The sequence below is a fragment of the Hyla sarda genome, chromosome 10 (genome assembly GCF_029499605.1).
Source record: "Hyla sarda isolate aHylSar1 chromosome 10, aHylSar1.hap1, whole genome shotgun sequence".
In the NCBI taxonomy this organism is placed as follows: Eukaryota; Metazoa; Chordata; class Amphibia; order Anura; family Hylidae; genus Hyla; species Hyla sarda.
The window spans coordinates 114,225,374-114,247,698 of NC_079198.1; the positions used below are offsets into that span (position 1 = coordinate 114,225,374).

Below are 22,325 nucleotides of genomic sequence, written 5' to 3' on the forward strand. Positions count from 1 at the left end.
AAGAACAACCTTAACTTCAGAAGCTCATAAGTACTGAAAGGATTTAGATTTTTTAATAGAAGTCATTTACAAATCTGTTTAACTTTCTGGAACCAGTTGATATATATAAAAAAAGTTTATTCCTGGAATACCCCTTTAATATTAGACATGTGCAATTCGTTTCGGCAAGAATGCTAATTTATACAAATTGTACCGTTTTTGGGCGTTCGGATTGATCTGAACGCACGAAAACATATTTGGAACATTTCCGAATAACCACGATAATACGAACATCAGATTAACGAATACATTCGTAAAATAACGAAGGCATTCGTTAACCGTAAAACGAAAGTCAATAATTAATTTAATTTTTTTCAATTGGTCCTTGGGAGGTCACATGATCGGAGTTCATTGTCACATGATACCTTTTAGCCAATTAGCTTATTCCAGTCGATCCCTACTGTATCACAGACAGTGAGGCTGTTTAAAGGGGTACTCCAGTGCTTAGACATCTTCTCCCCTATCCAAAGGATAGGGGATAAGATGTCTGATTGCGGGGGTCCCGCAGCTGGGGACCCCCGTGATCTTGCACGCCGTTTAAAATCAGTCCCCAAAGCATGTTCGCTCCGGGTCTGATTCCAGTCGATCACAGGGCCGGAGCGTTGTGACGTCAAGGCTCCGCCCCGTGTGACGCCACGCTCCTTTGGATAGGGGATAAGATGTCTAAGCGCCAGAGTACCCCTTTAATTAGTGGTGAGGTCGTCCTGTGAGAGTTTGCCTGGTGTTACTGGAGTTTGGAGTCACTGGATTTGCACAGAGACAACTGCAAAACAAGCTGAGGTAACGCCTGCTATTTTTTTTACAAGAGAGGATCAGCAAGGCCTGCGGTAGAAATAAGCGTTAGAAATAAGCATAAAAACGAATAAGGAAATCGTCCGAAAACGAAAGTGAAACGAATGATACGTCCGACAGCCGAACAGTTTCCGAATAGAACCAAAAAAATCTATACGAATGCGTCCGAAAACAGAATAAAACGAATTACTGTATCCCGAAGGTTTAACAGAACCGGAAAAATTTTTGTCCGCAAAAAACCCCGAAACAAAACGAAAATTTTGGTCGTGCACAAGTCTATTTAATATATTAACCTGGACCAAACAGTAAACCAAGGATGATGGTCAGATTATCTTTGGGTAGACATTTCCCATGATGCATTATGTCCTGTTCTGTTCGGTGGCAGAATACAATAGTTGCCACATACATTTTACACCCACTAATAGCAGGGTAATGACGTATAAGGTTGCAGTAAAATTATTTTTTACCATTATGGTGATAAGATATAAGCATTTTTGGTGACCCAGCACAATACTCCGAGACTAGTCCTGCATAACTGTATTTTCTAAGTTTCATATGTGTCTTTCTGGATTTTTGTGTCCTGGCACAGCATGCAGAGGGTTAACAATTGCACTCCATTTTCTAAAACAGCTGAACCAGAATCTAGTCACATGTAGGACTCCACTACATCATCCCAGTGACCACCACACACTTACTTGCTTTCAAAGCCCAGTGCAGTTATAGTCTGACTGCTTAAAAACAACATGTTACCCAGGGCCGGTTTTAGGCTTAGCGTGGCTCTAGGCAAAATCAAAAGAGGGGCCCCAAAAGTCGTAATAGTGCACTAACCAGATTTGCATATTTTTGGTCACTTTAAATACCATAAAAAATATCTATTGAAAAGTCCCATCAAAAGAAAAATGGTACCGATAAAACCACAAATCACAGCGCAAAAAATGACCCTCATACATCCCCATATACAGAAAAATAAAAGAGTTATAGGGATCAGAATAGTATAATTTGATATTTTTGTATAGTTCTCCCACATTAGGTTGGCTGTATAGTTCCCCCACATTAGGTTGGCAGTATAGTTCCCCCACATTAGGTTGGCAGTATAGTTCCCCCACGTTAGGTTGCCAGTATAGCTTCCCAAGATTAGGTTGGCAGTATAGTTCCCCCCACATTAGGTTGGCAGTATAGTTCCCCCACATTAGGTTGGCAGTATAGTTCCCCCACATTAGGTTGCCAGTATAGCTTCCCAAGATTAGGTTGGCAGTATAGTTCCCCCACATTAGGTTGGCAGTATAGTTCCCCCCACATTAGGTTGGCAGTATAGTTCCCCCCACATTAGGTTGGCAGTATAGTTCCCCCACATTAGGTTGCCAGTATAGCTTCCCAAGATTAGGTTGGCAGTATTGTTCCCCCACATTAGGTGCAGTATAGTTCCCCCCACATTAGGTTGGCAGTATAGTTCCCCCACATTAGGTGCAGTATAGTTCCCCCCACATTAGGTTGGCAGTATAGTTCCCCCCACATTAGGTTGGCAGTATAGTCCCCCACATTAGGTTGACAGTATAGTTCCCTCACATTAGGTTGGCAGTATAGTTCCCTCACATTAGGTTGGCAGTATAGTTCCCTCACATTAGGTGCAGTATAGTTCCCCCACATTAGGTGCAGTATAGTTCCCCCCACATTAGGTTGGCAGTATAGTTCCCCCACATTAGGTGCAGTATAGTTCCCCCACATTAGGTAGGCAATATAGTTCCCCCACATTAGGTTGGCAGTATAGTTCCCCCACATTAAGTTGGCAGTATAGTTCCCTCCACATTAGGTGCAGTACAGTTCCCCCCACATTAGGTTGGCAGTATAGTTCCCAAACATTAAGTTGGCAGTATAGTTCCCCCACATTAGGTCCCCCCTCTCCCCCTGCTTTTTCTATTTTTTCATATTTCCTTACCTGGCTGCGCTCGGCAGGCTCAGGTAATGCGGCGGGTCTTGTGGGCTGTGTGGATAATATGACGAGTGACGTCTCCTGTCGGCTCCTCTGCGCGGCATCAGGGACGTCACTCATCATTTATTGCAGCTGTGGCCGGACTGCTAAACTTAAGCAGCCGGCACTGCAGAGAATGACGAGTGACGTCCCTGATGCCGCGCAGAGGAGCCGACAGGAGACGTCACTTGTCATATTATCCACACAGCCCACAAGACCCGCCGCATTACCTGAGCCTGCCGAGCGCGGCCAGGTAAGGAAATATAAAAAAAATAGAAAAAGCAGGAGAAGTGTGCTGATCTACTACTGAGCAGCCGGCATGGGGGCCTTAGGAAATTGCCTGGCTTGCCCGGCCCTAATGCCAGCACTGATTTTACCTTTATCCTTTTTGTACACAGGGTAGATAACAACTAGCTGATCTGTGGAAGCCTGACCAATGGGACCTCAACAGAGACGCCACTTGTCCCCCTGAGTAAACAGAGCAGCAGCATCTATGCACATCCGCCACGTCATTCACTGTCTTTGGGACTTTTGAACATGCATGCAGTGCTCCACAGAAATGGAGTAGTGGCTGAGAATGCACGCTGCTACTTCATTCACTCATGGGACAAGGGTCTGTCGTACTTTCGATCGGTGGGGGTCCCAGCACTTGAATCAGCTAGTTACTCCCTATCCTGTAACAGTACATTATGGATATGTTCAACTGATTGATTTTTCACTTTCAGTGTTGTTGCAGAATGATGTGTCTCAACCTGCACTTGCAACATACACAGACAGCTGGTAACCAAGGGGTTAAAGGGGTACTCTGGAGGGAAAAAAACTGAAATCAACTGGTGACAGAAAGTTATACAGATTTGTAAATTACTTCTATTTTAACCCCTTAAAGTGTACCCGTCAGATCCAACAATATTTTATTTATATCACTCAGTACCTAATCCTGACCATGTACATGTAATTTTTATGTGTCTAGAACCTTTATTTATTTTTTATGACACTTTTAATTTAGCTCACTAGTCTGAATTCCTCTCAAAGGGAGGGGGCGTGGCCTCACTGTGCAGGTCTCCGCCCCCTCCCTCAGTATGCTGTCTGCTCACATCTGCCCTAGCATTAGCAAAACTACATCTCCCAGCTTGTCCTCACTGACAGTAGCCGGACACAAGATGACACTGGGAGGATTTTTCCTCCAGCTCTGAGCCCTGCACTCACAGCTGCTAATCAAGGAAGTGTGTCCATGACATAGGTGATGACTCATGGACACAGCAGGACTAGTATGTGTCCAAGCAGGCAGGGGGGCAGTTGTTTGGCTTTTTCAGTATGAAATACTGAAAATCTTCTAATCAAAGCGATTACAAAACCTATTGGTTATACATGCTTTACAACATATCAAAAGTTTTTGTATCTGACAGTGCCCATTTAAGGACCAGGGGTTTTTCCACTTTCATTTTTTCTCCTTACCTTAAAAAAATCATAACTCTCAATTTTGCACCTAAAAATCCATATCCATTTTAGCTAAAAATCTACGACGAAACGGAAAATAAAAAAATCACTGTGCGACAAAATTGAAGAAAAACACAATTTTGTAACTTTTGGGGGCTTCAGTTTCTACACAGTACATTTTTCGGTAAAAAAAAATTACACCTTCTCTTTATTCTGTAGTACTTCTGGATAAAATCATAACTACATGCAGGAAAATGTATACGTTTGAAATTGTCATCTTCTGACCCCTTTAATTTTTTTTTTTCGCGTAGATGGCAGTATGACGGTTCATTTTTTGCGCAGTGATCTGAAGCTTTTAGCGGTACCATTTTTGTATTGATAGGACTTTTTGATTGCTTTTTATTCATTTTTTCATGATACAAAAAGTGACCAAAAATGCACTATTTTGGACTTTGGAATTTTTTTTGCGCGTACGCCATTGACCGTGCGGTTTAATTAATTATATATATAATTCGGACATTTCCGCACGCCGCGATACCCCATATGTTTATTTTTATTTACACTTTTTTTTTAAATCGGAAAAGGGGGGTGATTACTTTTATTAGGGAAGGGGTTAAATGATCTTTATTAACTTTTTTTTTCCACTTTTTTTTTTTTTTAAATGGTATAGCTCCCATAGGAAGCTATAACATTGCACACACTGATCTTTTCCATTGATCAGGGTTATCCCATAGGGGGCTATAACACTGCACACATTGATCTTTTGGTCTTGATCTTTTGCCTGGATCTGAGGCTGAGCAGTCATTCGACGATTGGACACCAGGAGGCAGGTAGTGACCCTCCTCGTTTCCTACAGCTGTTCTGGCCCCCGCGATTTCACTGCGGCGGTCCCGAACAGCCCACTGAGCTAGCCGGGGGTAGTTTTGTTTCACTTTAGAGGCGGCGATGAACTTTGAATGCCGAATCTAAAGGGTTAATAGCACGCAACACCACGATCAGTGCCGCGCGCTATTAGCCACAGGTCTTGGCTGTTGTTAGAGGGCGGGCCCGACCCGCTATGATGCGCGGCCATGCATTATCGAAAGGGAGAGGACCCGGGTGTACAGGTGGTTACAATTAGACTGCTACAAACCACAATTGTATTTGCAGCGCTGCTACTATTTTTTACTCAATTTTAATCTATTTTTATTATGCATCATTTTACAGCCGATGGCTGTCCGGGCATGCTGGGAGTTGTAGTTTTGCAACATCTGGAGGTCCGCAGGTTGAAGACCACTGGTGTAGGGCCTTATAGGTCCTTGCCCAAACCCCTCCTGACGCCCCTATCCTGAGTCACGGGGGTTATAGCCAGGCTGATTTCTTATACTGTATACCTATTATCTGTATGCATTGGTTGTTTATATATTATTTTTGAGTGTGACATTTTTTTACACCTGTTTTTTGTGCACCAGAGAGGTTTTCTATCCAGTTTTGCAAGGACAATTATAGTCTACAATTTTTTTGTTTCTTTCCAGTCTGACCACAGTGCTCTCTGCTGACACCTCTGTCCACGTCAGGAACTGTCCAGAGCAGGATAGGTTTGGTATGGGGATTTGTTCCTGCTCTGGACAGTTCCTGACGTGGACAGAGGTGTCAGCAGAGAGCACTGTGGTCAGACTGGAAAATACTACACAACTTCCTCTGGAGCATACAGCAGCTGATGAGTACTGGAAGGATTAAGATTATTAAATAGAATTAAAGGGGTATTCCGCACCCTTAGACATCTTATCCCCTATCCAGAAGGATAGGGGATAAGATGTCAGATCTCCGGGGTCCCGCGGGATCTCGGCTGCTGCACCCACCTGTATTGCTTCCACCTCACACCAGCAACGCTGGAGGCTTCAGATCCCGACCACAATGGCGGACGAGCGTGACGTCACGCCCTGCCCCCTCAATGCAAGTCTATGGGAGGGGGCGTGACTGACCTCTCATAGACTTGCATTGAGGGGGTGGGGCGTGACATCACACGGGGCGGAGTCGTGACGTCACGCTCGTCCGCCATTGTGGTCGGGATCCAAAGCCTCCAACGTTGCCGGTGTGTGGTGGAAGCCGTACAGGTGGGTGCAGCAGCTGAGATCCCGGGGGTTCCCAGCAGTGGGACCCCAGCGATCTGACATCTTATCCCCTATCCTTTGGATAGGGGATAAGATGTCTAGGGGTGCGGAGTACCCCTTTAATTTACAAATTTGTATAACTTTCTGGCACCAGTTGATTTGAAAACGTTTCTTCTGGAGTGCCCCTTTAATATGAACATCCCACCTGCTTATTGTCTGATCCATCTGCCTTATACAGCAAACGATTCTACAGGAAATTCCCTGTTATACCGCAATCGCAAAGTCTCATAAAATCTGGAACTTGTTAGACAAACAACAACAATGGCAACAGCGACATAGTAACCTCCTGGAGCTTCGCTTATCAAATCCTTATTGGAGTCATTCCCTGGCATCAATAATCATAACACGAGGTTGATATAAACTTCTGCAGAAACCACATGAATTACGTAATCCTGGAGTCGCACCTCGAAAAAAAAAAAGTAACTAAAAATAGGAGCGATAAACCCAGTAGAGTATTGGATTTTATATTATTCTCTTATTATTTTTGTTGGATCTGACATATGACGCTGCTGGGATGTTTTCCTATCAGCCAAAGCAGAGTCTCCTCCAAGAGGAAGAGTCCTTGTACAGTGCAGGTTGCTGGATGGTTGAGGAGACCACCCAGGGACTTATAGGGAAGCTTCCTCCAATAGGTGGCACTAGAGAGACGGCTCTATTCCTCCTGGAAGAGGAAGTTGTATACCCCCCCCCCCATTGCATTACTCCTTACGCCAGCCTGGTGCTCTCCTAGAAACATGGCGCCCCCTATTAGAGGAGATGCTAGCATTTAGTTCTAGGGAAGTTGTCTCCAAACTGTGGCCATTCAGATACTGCAAAACTACAGCTGAAGGCTGTCCAGGCATGCTGGGAGTTGTAGTTTTGCAATATCAGAATGGCCACAGTTTGGTGACCACTGTGCTAGGGAATTAATGCCTTTGTAATTTTAAGGGGTACTCCGGTGGGAAACAACATTTTTCAAATCAACAACTGGTGCCAGAATGTTAAACAGATTTGTAAATACTTCTATATAAAAATCTTAATCCTTCCAGTACTTTTCAGCTGCTGTATGCTCCAGAGGAAGTTGTGTAGTTATTTTCTGTCTGACCACAGTGCTCTCTGCTGACACCTCTGTCCGTGTCAGGAACTGTCCAGAGCTATTGAGATTTGCTTCTAAGGGTACGTTCACACGCGCGGATTTTCGCAGCGTATTTAGCTGCGGATCCGCTGGTGAAGGCCCCGTTCTATGCTGGCTTTATATGCGCCTGCTGGTAGCGGCAATTCGCTGCTACCAGCAGACACAGTGCAGTGATGTACACAGCTTACTCGCACATCGCGGCCACTCTCCCTGATCTGAGCTAGGCAGAGAGCTCCTGCGATGTGCGGATACACTGCGACTCGCACATCGCAGGGTGTCTGCTGGTAGTGGCGTATTGCCGCTAACAGCAGGCACATGTAAAGACAGCATAGAGCGGGGCCTTCAACAGTGGATTTGCAGCGTAAAATACTCTGTACAGTTCCTGACAGGGACAGAGTAGATGCAGAGAGCACTGTGGTCAGACTGGAAAGAACTACTCAACTTTCTCTGGAGTATACAGCAGCTGATAAGTACTGGAAGGATTTTTTAAATAGAAGTAATTTACAATTTTACAAACTTTCTGGCACCAGTTGATTTAAAAATTCCTCCCCCCTCCCCATGGAGTACCCCTTTTCGGTGTCCCACAGGCTTCCTTATATAAAATGTTCCCCGCAATGTCGCCCCCCCCCCCCCCCCCCCCTCAGGCTTAAAGCAGGATTACATGGTTACATTTGTTTAATGCATGGACGCAGGAACAGGAGTCATTTTTAGTTTTCAGGGTTGTGTGTGTTTTTTTATTTTATTTTGCTTGTTACGGATAAAAAATTAAAAAAAGAGATTTGGTAGAAGCGGAAGAGAAGTCACCCCTTCACTCGAAGGGGTGGGGAAAGTGTCAGTCATTATATTCTCAGCGATCAGTCACTGACCAATAGGAGGGGAATGTTTCCAAAGAAGGTGGTGTTCACACTTAGGGTGCTTTCACACGGAGTAAATCAAGAGTAATTCACGCCGAAAAATTTACGGTGGAAAAAAGAATGTTATTTTTGCGCGGAAATGGGGGAGAGAGAAGTGAAGGGTTGTTCAGCCATTTCCGCGCGAATTGCACGTAAATTGCGCGCAAAAACGATGTCGGGCGAAATTTTTTTTTACCATTGACTTCAATTGATTTCTGCTAGTGGATTCCGCTTGAAGAATGAACAGCGGAACGGAATTCAGCGTCAAAATTCTGCTAGCAGAATTTCCGCAGTGTGAACAGGACAGCAGAAATGGGCAGAGGAGATGGGCATTAATTTGGAGCGGAGAATTCAAGAGGAATTACTCGAGTAAATTCCTCTTGAATTACTCCGTGTGAACGGGGCCTTATACCCTACAACAGTGTCAAGAACTGGCCAGTGCAGGAGCAAATCCCTATAGCAAACCGCTCCTGCTCTGGACAGTTCCTGACATGGACAGAGAGCACTGTGGTCAGACAGAAAAGAAATTCAAAAAGAACTTCATTTGTATTATACAGCAGCTGATAAGTACTGGAAGGATTAATATTTTTAAATAGAAGTCATTTACAAAGGTTTAACATTCTGTCACCAGTTGATTAAAAAAAAAATGTTTTCCACGGGAGTACACCTTTAAATCAGCTCTGGATGTGACTGGAGTATAAATCCTATAAAGGCAAATTATTTATAAAGTTACTCAATAGTGTGTATACAGAATGATCCTCAGGGGTGGAACTAAGGTTCCATATAGATTTTATATAGTCATTTTCAGTCTGCATTTAAGTTACCATAAAAGCAATTATAACAATGGACAAATGAGAAATCAAGGCACTGAAGGTACAAGGGCCCCCGAAATGGACTCAAGGACCAAATTATTTAATATGAAGTTCTCTTCCAGTTCTACCAATAGGAGATAAAGAGCTAAACATAAAAGCAGCAGCATATTATTATTGGTGGATGTCACCAACACCCTCCCCCCTGTCATCTGATGAGACAAGGGCTGACGACCTCCGTATCCACATATTTCTGCCCCCTAAATATTTGAGAACATAGAATTGGCACATAGCACGGGGTCCCGCCCCTTTAATCCGATACGTCCAGCGTCTCATCCAATCTTCTCCTTCAGGGAAAAGTCACAAAATTTACAAATATTATACATTGAAGGTGAAAATCGTGTAGAAAAAGAAAAAAAAAGTAAGGGATCCAAGGCCGCAGAGAAATCCCAAAATCTATCATATCATTCATCGTCTTCTCTATACAGAGGAGGGCGGCAACAACCACCGTCATCCATAATTCGTCACGGTGCGAATGGCACCAAAGTATTAAATAAATATTATAGGTTTTTGTTCTTTAAAAAAATCAATATAAAATTAAATTAAGAGTTTAGTCAACACTTCTCCATCTAGTAGCCCAGAACGTGCGTGTGCGCGGTGCAGAGTGCTCTGCCCAGTGACAGCAGCTCCGCCCAGTGACAGCCGCTCCGCCCAGTGACAGCCGCTCTGCCCAGTGACAGCTGCTCCGCCCAGTGACAGCCGCTCTGCCCAGTGACAGCCGCTCCGCCCAGTGCAGGGAGAGATTCTGTACAAGGTTTTAGGAAGGTGGGTATTGCACATAAGTCTTGTAGAGTCTGCCAGGCGCAGCGTGTCCAGCATACTGTCCTCACAGTTGCGGGGGGTTCACCACATCCAGGACCCCTCAGAAGTAGGTGAGGTTGTGAATGAGCTGGTGCTGGAGCAGGTTCCTTATTGCAATAGCTTCTAGTGTGATGTTATGTCCGGATTCCTAGGAAAGAAGAATAAGAGGTTACTATTAATCTATGGGTCACTGTATCTAGGCCTGTAATGTGTTCTACCTTCTGCTGAGCTGCCACATCTAATCGGTCCATCTAGTCTGCCCAATAATCTGAATCCTATGAAGGCTGGGTTCACACCATGTTTTGTTAAATACGGTTCCCGTATATGGCTGGGAGGAGGGGGGCGGGGCTTAATCGCTGCGCCCGCACTCAGTCGTATTCGGGAACCGTATTTAATGTATGTCTATGAGCCGACCGGAGTGAACCGGCTTCGTTTTTGCCTGCGGTCGGGAAACCACTGCGGTTCACTCCGGTCAGCTCATAGACATACATTAATACGGTTCCCGAACACGGCTGAGTGCGGGCGCCGCGATTAAGCCCCGCCCCCCTCCTCCCAGCCGTATACGGGAACCGTATTTAACAAAACGTGGTGTGAACCCAGCCAATAGTCCCTGGCCCTATCTTATATGAAGGATAGCCTAATACCTATCCCATGCATGCTTGAACTCCTTAAGGACGAAGCCCATCTCCTGGTCCTTAAAGGGGTACTCCGCTGCTCAGCGCTTGGAACAAACACTTCCGAACCCTGGAGCTTTTGACATCATAGCCCCACCCCCTCATGACGTCACACCCCGCCCTCTCAATGCAAGTCTATGGGAGGGGGCGTGATGCCCCCTCCCATAGACTTGCATTGAGGGGGCGGGGCACGACGTCGTGAGGGGGCAGAACTATGATGTCACAAGCTCCAGGGTTCGGAACAGTTTGTTCCAAATGCTGAGCAGCGGAGTACCCAGGAGATTTTTTTCATTTTTGCACTTTCGTTTGTTCCTCCTTTCCTTTCGAAAATCAGAAGTCTTTCAATTTTGCACCTACAGACCCATATGAGGGCTTGTTTTTTTGCGTCACCAATTGTACTTTGTAATGACTTCACTTATTTTATAACAAAATCTGCGGCGAAACAAAAAAAGAAAAAAAAAACTTAGCATTTTTTTTAGTTTTGGGGGCTTCCATTTATATGCAGTACGCTTTTCGATAAAAAGGGCACTTTATTTTTATTCTGAAGGTCCATAGGATTATAAGGATACCCAATTTATGTAGGTTTTATTTTATTTTACTACTCAAAAAAAAAAAAAAAAAACAACTACATGCTCCAAAATTAGTATGTTTAAAATTGTCATCTTCTAACTTTTATTTTTCCACATATGGGGCAATTTGAGGGCTAATTTTTTGGGCCGTGGTCTGTAGTTTTTATTGTTACCATTTTTGTTGTGATGGGACTATTTGATCGCTTTTTATAGATTTTTTTACGTGTACACCATCGACTGTGCGGTTTAATAGTTCGGACATTTATGCACGCGGCGATACCACATGTGAGTTTATTTTTGATTACTTTATTTTATAAAAAAAATGGGAGAAGGGGGGGATTCAAACTTTTATTAGGGGAGGGGCTTGTTCACATTTATCAATTTTATTAATTTTTTTTAAACACATTTTACTTTTCTTTTGGCCCTCATAGGGGGCTATAACATGCAATCTTGCGATTGCATGCTGAGCTTTGTGTTAAGCCGAGCGCTCCGGGTCCCTGCTCCTCCCCGGAGCGCTCACGGCGTTCCTCTCTCTGCAGCGCCCCAGTCAGACCCGCTGACCGGGAGCACTGCACTGACATTGCCGGCGGGGATGCGATTCGCATAGCGGGACGCGCCCGCTCGTGAATCGCATCCCAAGTCACTTACCTGTCCCGGCCTCCGGCTGTCATGTCCTGGCGCGCGCGGCTCCGCTCCTTAGGGCGCGCGCGCGCCAGCTCTCTAAGATTTAAATGGCCAGTGCACCAATGATTGGTGCCTGGCCCAATCAGCCTAATTAGCTTCCACCTGCTACATGGCTATATTTCCTCACTTCCCCTGCACCTCCTTGCCGGATCTTGTTGCCTTGTGCCAGTGAAAGCGTTTAGTGTTGTCCAAAGCCTGTGTTTCCAGATCTCCTGCTATCCACATTGACTACGAACCTTGCCGCCTGCCCCGACCTTCTGCTACGTCTGACCTTGCCTCTGCCTAGTCCTTCTGTCCCACGCCTTCTCAGCAGTCAGCGAGGTTGAGCCGTTTCCGGTGGATACGACCTGGTTGCTACCGCTGCAGCAAGACCATCACGCTTTGCGGCGGGCTCTGGTGAATACCAGTAGCATCTTAGAACCGGTCCACCGACACGGTCCACGCCAATCCCTCGCTGACACAGAGGATCCACATCCAGCTAGCCGAATCGTGACAGTAGATCCGGCCATGGATCCCGCTGAGGTGCCGCTGCCAAGTCTCGCTGACCTATCCACGGTGGTCGCTCAGCAATCGCAGCAAATCGCCCAACAAGGACAGCAGCTGTCGCAGTTGACCTCCACGCTACAGCAACTTCTGCCACTGCTACAGCAGCAACCATCTCCTCCGCCAGCTCCTGCACCTCCTCCGCAGCGAGTGGCCGCTCCCAGCCTCCGCTTGTCCCTGCCAGACAAATTTGATGGGAACTCTAGACTCTGCCGTGGCTTTCTGTCGCAATGTTCCCTACATATGGAGATGTTGTCGGACCAATTTCCTACAGAACGGTCTAAGGTAGCGTTCGTAGTGAGTCTTCTATTTGGAAAGGCTTTGTCTTGGGCCACACCGCTCTGGGACCACAATGATCCTGCCACAGCTACAGTCCAGTCCTTCTTCGCTGAAGTCCGTAGTGTCTTCGAGGAACCAGCCCGAGCTTCTTCTGCCGAGACTGCCCTGCTGAACCTGGTCCAGGGTAATTCTTCAGTAGGCGAGTACGCCATCCAATTTCGTACTCTCGCTTCCGAATGATCTTGGAATAACGAGGCTCTCTGCGCGACCTTTAAAAAAGGCCTATCCAGTAACATCAAGGATGTGCTGGCCGCACGAGAGATTCCTGCCAACCTGCAAGAACTTATCCATTTGGCCACCCGCATTGACATGCGTTTTTCTGAGAGACACCAGGAGCTCCGCCAGGAAAAAGACCTTGATCTCTGGGCACCTCTCCCACAGTATCCTTTGCAAGCTACCCCTGTGCCTCCCGCCGAGGAGGCTATGCAAGTGGATCAGTCTCGCCTGACCCATGAAGAGAGGACTTGCCGTAAGGAAAAAGATCTATGTCTGTACTGCGCTAGTACTGAACATTTCTTGGTGGATTGCCCTATTCGTCCTCCACGTCTAGGAAACGCACGCACGCACCCAGCTCACGTGGGTGTGGCGTCTCTGGGTACGGAGTCTGCTTCTCCACGTCTCACTGTGCCCGTGCGGATTTCTCCCTCTCACCCGTTGCCTGCTTGGACTCTGGTGGTGCTTCTGGAAATTTTATTCTGGACTCTTTGGTGAATAAGTTCTGCATCCCGGTGACCCGTCTCGTCAAGCCGCTCTACATTTCTTCGGTCAACGGAGTGAAGTTGGACTGTACTGTGCGTTACCGCACAGAACCCCTCTTAATGTGCATTGGACCCCATCACGAAAAGATCGAATTGTTTGTCCTTCCCAACTGCACCTCTGAAGTCCTCCTCGGTCTGCCATGGCTCCAGCATCATTCTCCCACCCTTGACTGGACCACTGGGGAGATCAAGAATTGGGGTTCTGCTTGCCTTAAGAAATGCCTCACCTCTGCTCCCAGTCCCGTCTGTCGGGCCTCAGTGTCTCCTCCTGTGCCTGGTCTACCCAAGGCCTATCGGAACTGTGCCATGCCTTCTCATAGCCCCCGTCCTGGTGACACCCTGCCCTGTGCCAAGCTTCACCCTCTGCCCTCCCTCCCCATTCCTGCTGTTCTGCCTGCCTTTGTGGAAACCCTACAATCGCTCCCAGTGTCCTCGTCCCATGTGAAGCAATTGCCGGACAAAAAAAGGGGGAGACCTAAGCGGAGGGGGGGGGGGGTACTGTTACGCCGAGCGTTCTGGGTCCCTGCTCCTCCCCGGAGCGCTCGCGGCGTTCCTCTCTCTGCAGCGCCCCGGTCAGACCCGCTGACCGGGAGCACTGCACTGACATTGCCGGCGTGGATGCGATTCGCATAGCGGGACGCGCCCGCTCGCGAATCGCATCCAAAGTCACTTACCTGTCCCGGCCTCCGGCTGTCATGTCCTGGCGCGCGCGGCTCCGCTCCTTAGGGCGCGCGCCCGCCAGCTCTCTAAGATTTAAAGGGCCAGTGCACCAATGATTGGTGCCTGGCCCAATTAGCCTAATTAGCTTCCACCTGCTCCCTGGCTATAATACCTCACTTCCCCTGCACTTCCCTTGCCGGATCTTGTTGCCTTGTGCCAGTGAAAGCGTTTAGTGTTGTCCAAAGCCTGTGTTTCCAGATCTCCTGCTATCCATATTGACTACGAACCTTGCCGCCTGCCCAGACCTTCTGCCACGTCTGACATTGCCTCTGCCTAGTCCTTCTGTCCCACGCCTTCTCAGCAGTCAGCGAGGTTGAGCCGTTGCCGGTGGATACGACCTGGTTGCTACCGCCGCAGCAAGACCATCCCGCTTTGCGGCGGGCTCTGGTGAATATCAGTAGCATCTTAGAACCGGTCCGCCGACACGGTCCACGCCAATCCCTCGCTGACACAGAGGATCCACATCCAGCTAGCCGAATCATGACACTTTGGCTTAGCATTGATCAGTGTTATTGGTGCTGCGGAGGCTGAAGGCAGCAGAGGATCAGGTAAGGTTCCTCCCGCTGTCCTCTCATCTGAGCAGGACATCGTGAACTCATCGCGATGGTCCCGATCAGCTCTGCTGTGCTGCCAAGATAGTTTTACTTTCATTTTAGACACCGCGATCAACTTTGATTGCGGCGTTTAAAGGGTTAATGCCGGGCATCGGCCCGACCGATGATGCCCGGCATTAACCCCGGGTGCTGGCTGCTGATAACGCTTCAAACCTGGTGGGTCCTGACTGCTATCAGCCTGTGAGCATGCTTTAAACACCAGTAACGAGATCAGGGTGTACAGGTACGCCCTTGGTCCTTAACAGGTTAAACTCCTTCACTGTATTTGCAGCAACCACTTCTGCAGGAAGGCTGTTCCATGTATCCACTACTCTATCAGTAAAGTAATATTTTCTGATAGTACTGAACAACCCTTTACCTCTCTAATATAAAACGATGTCCTCGTGTGGTAGTTTTTCTTCTTCTATTAAATCTGGTGGTTTATCTTCTATTCTATTCCCTCTTCTTTACTGTGTCGATTCCCTTTATGTATATAAAAGTTTCTATCATATCCCCTCTGTTTCTTCTATACATGTTAAGGTTCAAAAATCTTTCCTGATCAGTTTTATCTCCAAAGTATCTATATCCTTCTGGAGATTTGGCCTCCAGTACTGCGCACAATACTCCAAGGGAGGTCTCACCAGTGCTCTGTACAAGGGCATGAGCACTTCCCTCTCTACTGCTTATACCTCTCCCTATACATCCATGAGCACTTCCCTCTCTACTGCTAATACCTCTCCCTATACACCCATGAGCACTTCCCTCTTTCTACTGCTAATACATCTGCCTATACACACATGAACACTTCCCTCTTTCTGCTGCTAATACCTCTCCCTATACACTCATGAGCACTTTCCTATCTACTACTAATACCTCTCCCTATACACTCATAAGGACTCCCTCTTTCTGCTGCTAATACCTCTCCCAATACACCCATGTGCAGGTTCCTCTTTCTATTGCTAACACCTCTCCCAATACACCAATGACCACTTCTCATGAGTGTATAAGGAGAGGTATTAGTAGTAGAGAGGGAACTTCCTTCTTTCTACTGCTGATACCTCTCCCTATACACCAAAGCATTCTGCTAGCATTTCCTGCTCCTTTATGATGTTTTCTGCCTACCTTGAAGGTTGTCTATAATAATTACTCATAAATCTCTTTCCTCAGATACTGAGGTTAGGACTGTATGACATATTCTACACTCTGCACTTGGGTGCTTATGCCCCAGGTGCATTATCTTTTTGCTGATTACCCAAATCCTTTTCCATTTGGCGTATCCCTCCAGGAACCTTATCATAAAGACCTTCTGCAGTATCACTGATAAAGATATTACACAGAATTGGTCCCAGTACAGATCTCTGAGGTCCCCACTGGTAACAAGACCTCGCTCTGAATATTCTCCATTGACTACAACCCTCTGTCTGTCCCTCAGCCACTGCTTAATCCACTGGACAATATGGGAGTCCAAGCTCAATGACTGCAGTTTATTGATAAGTTTTCTATGCGGGACAGTACTAAAATAGAGATAAGCGATGTCTACTGCCCCTCAGTACCACTCAATCAAAAAATAAATAAATAAATAAGATTTTACAAACCAAATAATTTAAGATGTTTGATGTAAAAGACTGGTTATTGCTTATTTTCCTAAATCAGCGCCCCCTCTTGTTGATGGTTGTGCCTGGTATTACAGCACAGTCTCACTGATGTAAATACCACCCACTCGGTCAGGAGGGGACACTGTTTTTGTGCGGACGCTGTTTCTGGGCGAAGATAAAAAAAAATCTTTCACTTCATCTCATACAATCTCTTCAGGGAAAGGCTGACAAGATGTCATCATGTAGGTGATCAGTATAAACACTCATTACAATCCTTCTTGTTGATTCACTTTAGACTTCAAAATATCAATTATCTGTTCACGGCTTCAGGCTGCAAGGAAGATGACTGATACATGAAAAGGTTCGGACTGTACCACCTCTTAGTGTTGGGGGGGGCTGATCACCTTTTAGGTTAGAGTTCCCCATGTGTGTCTTACCAGCTGGGGAGCTGTCAGGGCATGGAAGGAGTTGTAGTTTTGCAGCAGCTGGAAAGTCATATGTTGGTGAACAGGATGCAGTGAACTCTGTCCGGGAATGAAATATTCTGAAACTTATTTTAAAATGAAACAATATTTTGTTTTTTAATTTTCCATAATTTTTTAAGACCTCTTTTTTTGTTTTTTCACATCTATAGGTTGAAAACTTCTGATCCTGACCAAAGGTGTACGGGCTCATTACAACATACCACAACTTTCTCTTTGGTAACCAGGCCTGCAGCTGATCAAGAGGTTTCCATTCACTGACAGCAAGCAGAAATGTGTACCTTGCACACAAAGTGCTTTATAAAGTTGAAGAAGTGTAATGATATAGCTTTATTGACACAAAACGGACCCTTTTAAAGGGGTTGTCCCACCAACAACACAGGATGGGGGAATAGGTGTATGATGACTGGGGGGGGGAGGGGGTCTGATGGCTGGAACCCCCAACAGTCTCAAGAACAGGGGTCCTGAATCTGTCCTTGGAACGCAGCTGCAGTTACTTGTGCTACATTTACTGTCTATAAGACTGCCAAAGAGTTCACTCCAATGAACAATAAATGTAGTGGGGGGTGCATTTGTGTGACTGATTTCCCTCCAACTAGAAGCTTAGGACCCTTCTACTTGAGATCACTGGGGGTCCTAGTGTTAAAAAACTGCCTTGTGGTGGTAAGTTGTCCATTACAGACCTCTAACAGAGACAGTGACCAGGAGACACTCACCGACATGGATTTTAGAGTCACTTTCTCGTAGTAATGAATCGGCTGCTTCTTGTTGGATAGTGCTGGGTAACCAAATCCGGCAATGTCAACCAGGTCACAGAAGTGGAGGGCAAAGGTGATCGCCAACATGCCAGTAGTTGGTTTCTGAAAAAGAGAACATGAACATTGATGCAAGATCCCGTCCTGGCAGAGCCTCAGTAATATGAACCCATTACATTAAAAATACGGTTCCATCTGCAGGCAGGAGTCCCAGAGCAGATGGTGAACACGTACAAGAACCAGTGACATCTGCACGTCAGCTTATGGGTCCCCCGTCACAATGCCCTGGGAGTGGAATTACCCCCGTTTATGCCAAAACACTAAATTATTTCTCAAACACACACACACTCACGGGAACAGTCATGGGGAACCCCTGTACCCCATTGTACCCTAACCTTTTTCTAGTGCTCTACATGCGCCGTGCCATCTACTCCTGACCACACAAGAAACCTCATATCCAGTATGGGCATGTATAGACTGATGTCCTCATAGTGCAGAGAAGCCTTATGGAAGAGTACAGTCAGACACTGAACATAGAAATGTCTTTATCAATCCACAGTGCATTTTGCTGGGGTGTTTGACCCAAAATCCCCAAAAATGCTGTGGATTTAAAGGGGTATTCTGGGCAAAAACATCTTATCTCCTAGCCAAAGGATAGGGGATAAGATGTCTGATCGTTGCCCCTCACCCTTCTACATCCCCTCCAGTTACCACACATCTTACCGCTTTCATCTTTTTTGAGCCCTTCTGCTCAGCGATAATGACGTCCAGGATCTTGGTGGCTGTCACCTCCATATAATAGGGGTTCAGGATCCGTGTATTTTGAGGGGTCACCTCCCAAATTAGAGGGGGCATCTTCCAAAATCCTTTACGGACCTGTTAAAAAATATATATATATTATTGGGGTCCCTGGTGTCTCACTCAAATATGTAGATCCATTCTTCTAGAGGACAGAGGTTTGATTTCCCCACATTTAGCTTGGTTCGGCTCTGGTCACACCATTGTCATGGTTTCTGTTATAACAGATATGAGAGCAGCGCCAGATCTGCCAAACAATAGAAGCAATGGGGCCTGACAGACTCTGCTGACCCTATAATGGGGTCCGCCAAGATTTGTTGTTTTCACAGGAAATATTGCTGCATGCTGCGCTTTTTTGTTCCCATGAAACTACCAACTGAGGTTCTGACAATAGTGTGAATAGAGCCTTATGTGCATAATAAGTCTATGACGCTGCCAGACACATTGGTAGGATCTGACTGACAATATTTAAGATCCATCAACAGCAACATGAGTGTGGGGGGGGGGGGGTGGCTAAAAGGACCCGGTCTACATCGGGGTGTGACTACACTGTTCAGCAGACCCTTCATCCTTTATGTGACATGAAGCAGTGATAGGGTGGTAGAGCCCAGTAGGGTTGCCACCTTTCTTGCAACCCCCCCCCCCCCCCCCCAAAAAAAAAACAGGCCATGCTAATTTGCATAAATATTTAGATATGCGTGACATCACAAGATATACACTGGTCTGTACGAGGGCTAATTTTTTCACCCCGATCTGTAGTTTTAACAGGACCATTATTGTTTTGATGTGACTTTTTGATTTATTTTATTTTTTTAGCAAATACGGGAATTGCAGTTCGTTACTAACTACAACTCCCAGCATGCCCTGATACAGCCTGTGGGTCAGCAGCTGCTCCAAACGAAAACTACAATTCCCAGCACGTTGGAGTAGTATATAGTATAGGTCAGTGTTTCCCAACCAGGGGTGCCTCCAGCTGTTGCAAAACTACAACTCCCAGCAGGCCCAGACAGTTAACGGCTGGAGGTGCTCTGGTTGGGAAACACCGACCTATAATACACTGCTTAAAAAAATTAAGGGAACACTTAAAACAACACAATGTAACTCCAAGTCAATGACACTTCTGTGAAATCCCACTGTCCACTCAGGAAGAACACTGATTGACAATCAATTTCACATGATGTTGTGCAAATAGAACAGACAACAGGTGGAAATTGGCAAGACACCCCCAATAAAGGAGTGGTTCTGCAGGTGGTAACCACAGACCACTTCAGTTTTTATGCTTCCTGGCTGATGTTTTGGTCACTTTTGAATGCTGGCGGTGCTTTCACTCTAGTGGTAGCATGAGACGGAGTCTACGACCCACACAAGTGGCTCAGGTAGTGCAGCTCATCCATGATGGCACATCAATGTGAGCTGTGGCAAGAAGGTTTGCTGTGTCTGTCAGCGTAGTGTCCAGAGCATGGAGGCGCTACCAGGAGACAGGCCAGTACATCAGGAGACGTGGAGGAGGCCGTGTTCCCTTTATTTTTTTGAGCTGAGCAGTGTATATACTATTATATAATCCATCATGCTGGGAGTTGTAGTTTTGCAACAGCTGGAGGTGCTCTGGTTGGGAAACACTGGTATAGTATATGGTGCAACAATCCACATGTTGGAGGATTGGTTGGATAAATAACATTGCATGGCCATCATGCACCACAGACTGTCCAGGAGTTGGCGGATTCTTTAGTCCTCATCAGGAGCATGCCCAGGCGTTGTAGGGAGGTCATATGGGCACATGGAGGCCACACACATTACTGAGCCTCATTTTGACTTGTTTTAAAGGGGTTATCCAGGAAAACATTTGATTTACAGATTTGTAAATTACTTCTATTAAAAAATCTTAATCCTTTCCGTACTTATGAGCTGCTGAAGTTGAGTTATTTTCTGTCTAAGTGCTCTCTGATGACACCTGTCTCGGGAACTGTCCAGAGTAGAAGCAAATCCCCATAGCAAACCTCTTCTACTCTGTGCAGTTCCTGAGACAAGCAGAGATGTCAGCAGAGAGCACTGTTGCCAGACAGAAAAATACAACTCAACTTCAGCAGCTGATAATCCTTCCGATAATTAAGATATTTTAATAGAAGTAATTTACAAATCTGTTTAACTTTCTGGAGCCAGTATATATATATATATATATATATATATATATATATATTAAAAAAAAGTTTTTTTTCCTGGAATACCCCTTTAAGGACAGCCTGTAGTGTGGTTTTCCACTGTGATTTTGAGTGTGACTCCATATCCAGACCTCCATGGGTTGATACATTTGATTTCCATTGATCATTTTTGTGTGCTTTTGTTGTCAGCGCATTCAACTATGTAAAGACGAAAGTATTTAATTTGATTAGTTCATTCATTCAGATTTACGATGTGTTATCTTAGTGTTCCCTTTATTTTTTTGAGCAGTGTATATACTATTATATAATCCATCATGCTGGGAGCTGTAGTTTTGAAACAGCTGGAGGTGCTCTGGTTGGGAAACACTGGTATAGTATATGGTGCAACAATCCACATGTTGGAGGATTGGTTGGATAAATACCATTGCATGGCCGTCATTTTTAATATAAAAATACTGGCAGGTATACAGCCCGGTGGTGGATCGCGGTGATGTCACAGATTAGGACCTACCCTCTTTTCATTATTCAGAATAATCTTCATCCATTGGATGTCCAGAGGCTTAAACGGCACCAGCACCAGCAGGGTCTCCGGGTTGTTGTCCAGCTGAGGGTCAAAGTCGGCCGATTCTGGGTAGAAGAATCTCATGGTGGTCTTACTGCCAACGTCCTTCTCGTATTTGTGGACCGGAGCATTGTTCAATCTGGTAAAAAGGACCATTAGAGAAGAATTAACTAAAATGTATATGTGTGTCCTGTATATATGTATGGGCAGGAAATGTCATGATCTTAGTTATCACAAGCAATTCAGCTGACAACCTACAGTGTATGGGGGCGCTGGCACATGTGGGGAGCTGTCATTCATGCTGGGTCAGTGGTGCCTTTTTTCAATGGAAATAAACATGTACAATCAGCAAAGTTTACACACGATGAAGATATAGAAGATGTAGATATTGTAGATGTAGATATTGTAGATGTAGATATTGTAGATGTAGACATTGTAGATGTAGACATTGTAGATGTAGATAGATATAGTAGATGTAGATATAGTAGATGTAGATAGATATAGTAGATGTAGATATTGTAGATGTAGATATTGTAGATGTAGATATAGTAGATGTAGATATTGTAGATGTAGATATAGTAGATGTAGATATTGTAGATGTAGATATTGTAGATGTAGATATAGTAGATGTAGATATTGTAGATGTAGATATTGTAGATGTAGATATAGTAGATGTAGATAGATATAGTAGATGTAGATATAGTAGATGTAGATATTGTAGATGTAGATATTGTAGATATTGTAGATGTAGATATAGTAGATGTAGATATTGTAGATGTAGATATAGTAGATGTAGATAGATATTGTAGATGTAGATATAGTAGATGTAGATATAGTAGATGTAGATAGATATTGTAGATGTAGATATAGTAGATGTAGATATTGTAGATGTAGATATAGTAGATGTAGATATAGTAGATGTAGATATTGTAGATGTAGATATAGTAGATATAGTAGATGTAGATATTGTAGATGTAGATATAGTAGATATAGTAGATGTAGATATTGTAGATGTAGATATAGTAGA

General features: G+C 45.3%; 1 protein-coding gene across 4 annotated transcripts in view; it reads right to left on the minus strand.

Moving 5' to 3' along the window:
• Nucleotides 1–8,210: 8,210 nt before the first annotated feature.
• LOC130293366 (CMP-N-acetylneuraminate-beta-galactosamide-alpha-2,3-sialyltransferase 4-like) overlaps nt 8,211–22,325 on the minus strand; it is a 180,264-nt gene continuing 166,149 nt past the window's right edge. For all 4 annotated transcript variants that reach the window (XM_056541967.1, XM_056541966.1, XM_056541968.1 and 1 more), the window contains 4 exons: nt 21,248–21,437; nt 18,503–18,655; nt 17,741–17,884; nt 8,211–10,215 (listed from right to left, as the gene is read on the minus strand). In XM_056541967.1, coding sequence (XP_056397942.1) covers nt 10,129–10,215; nt 17,741–17,884; nt 18,503–18,655; nt 21,248–21,437 — 574 coding nt within the window. In that variant the 3' untranslated portion in view covers nt 8,211–10,128. The remainder of the gene's footprint in view (nt 10,216–17,740; nt 17,885–18,502; nt 18,656–21,247; nt 21,438–22,325) is intronic.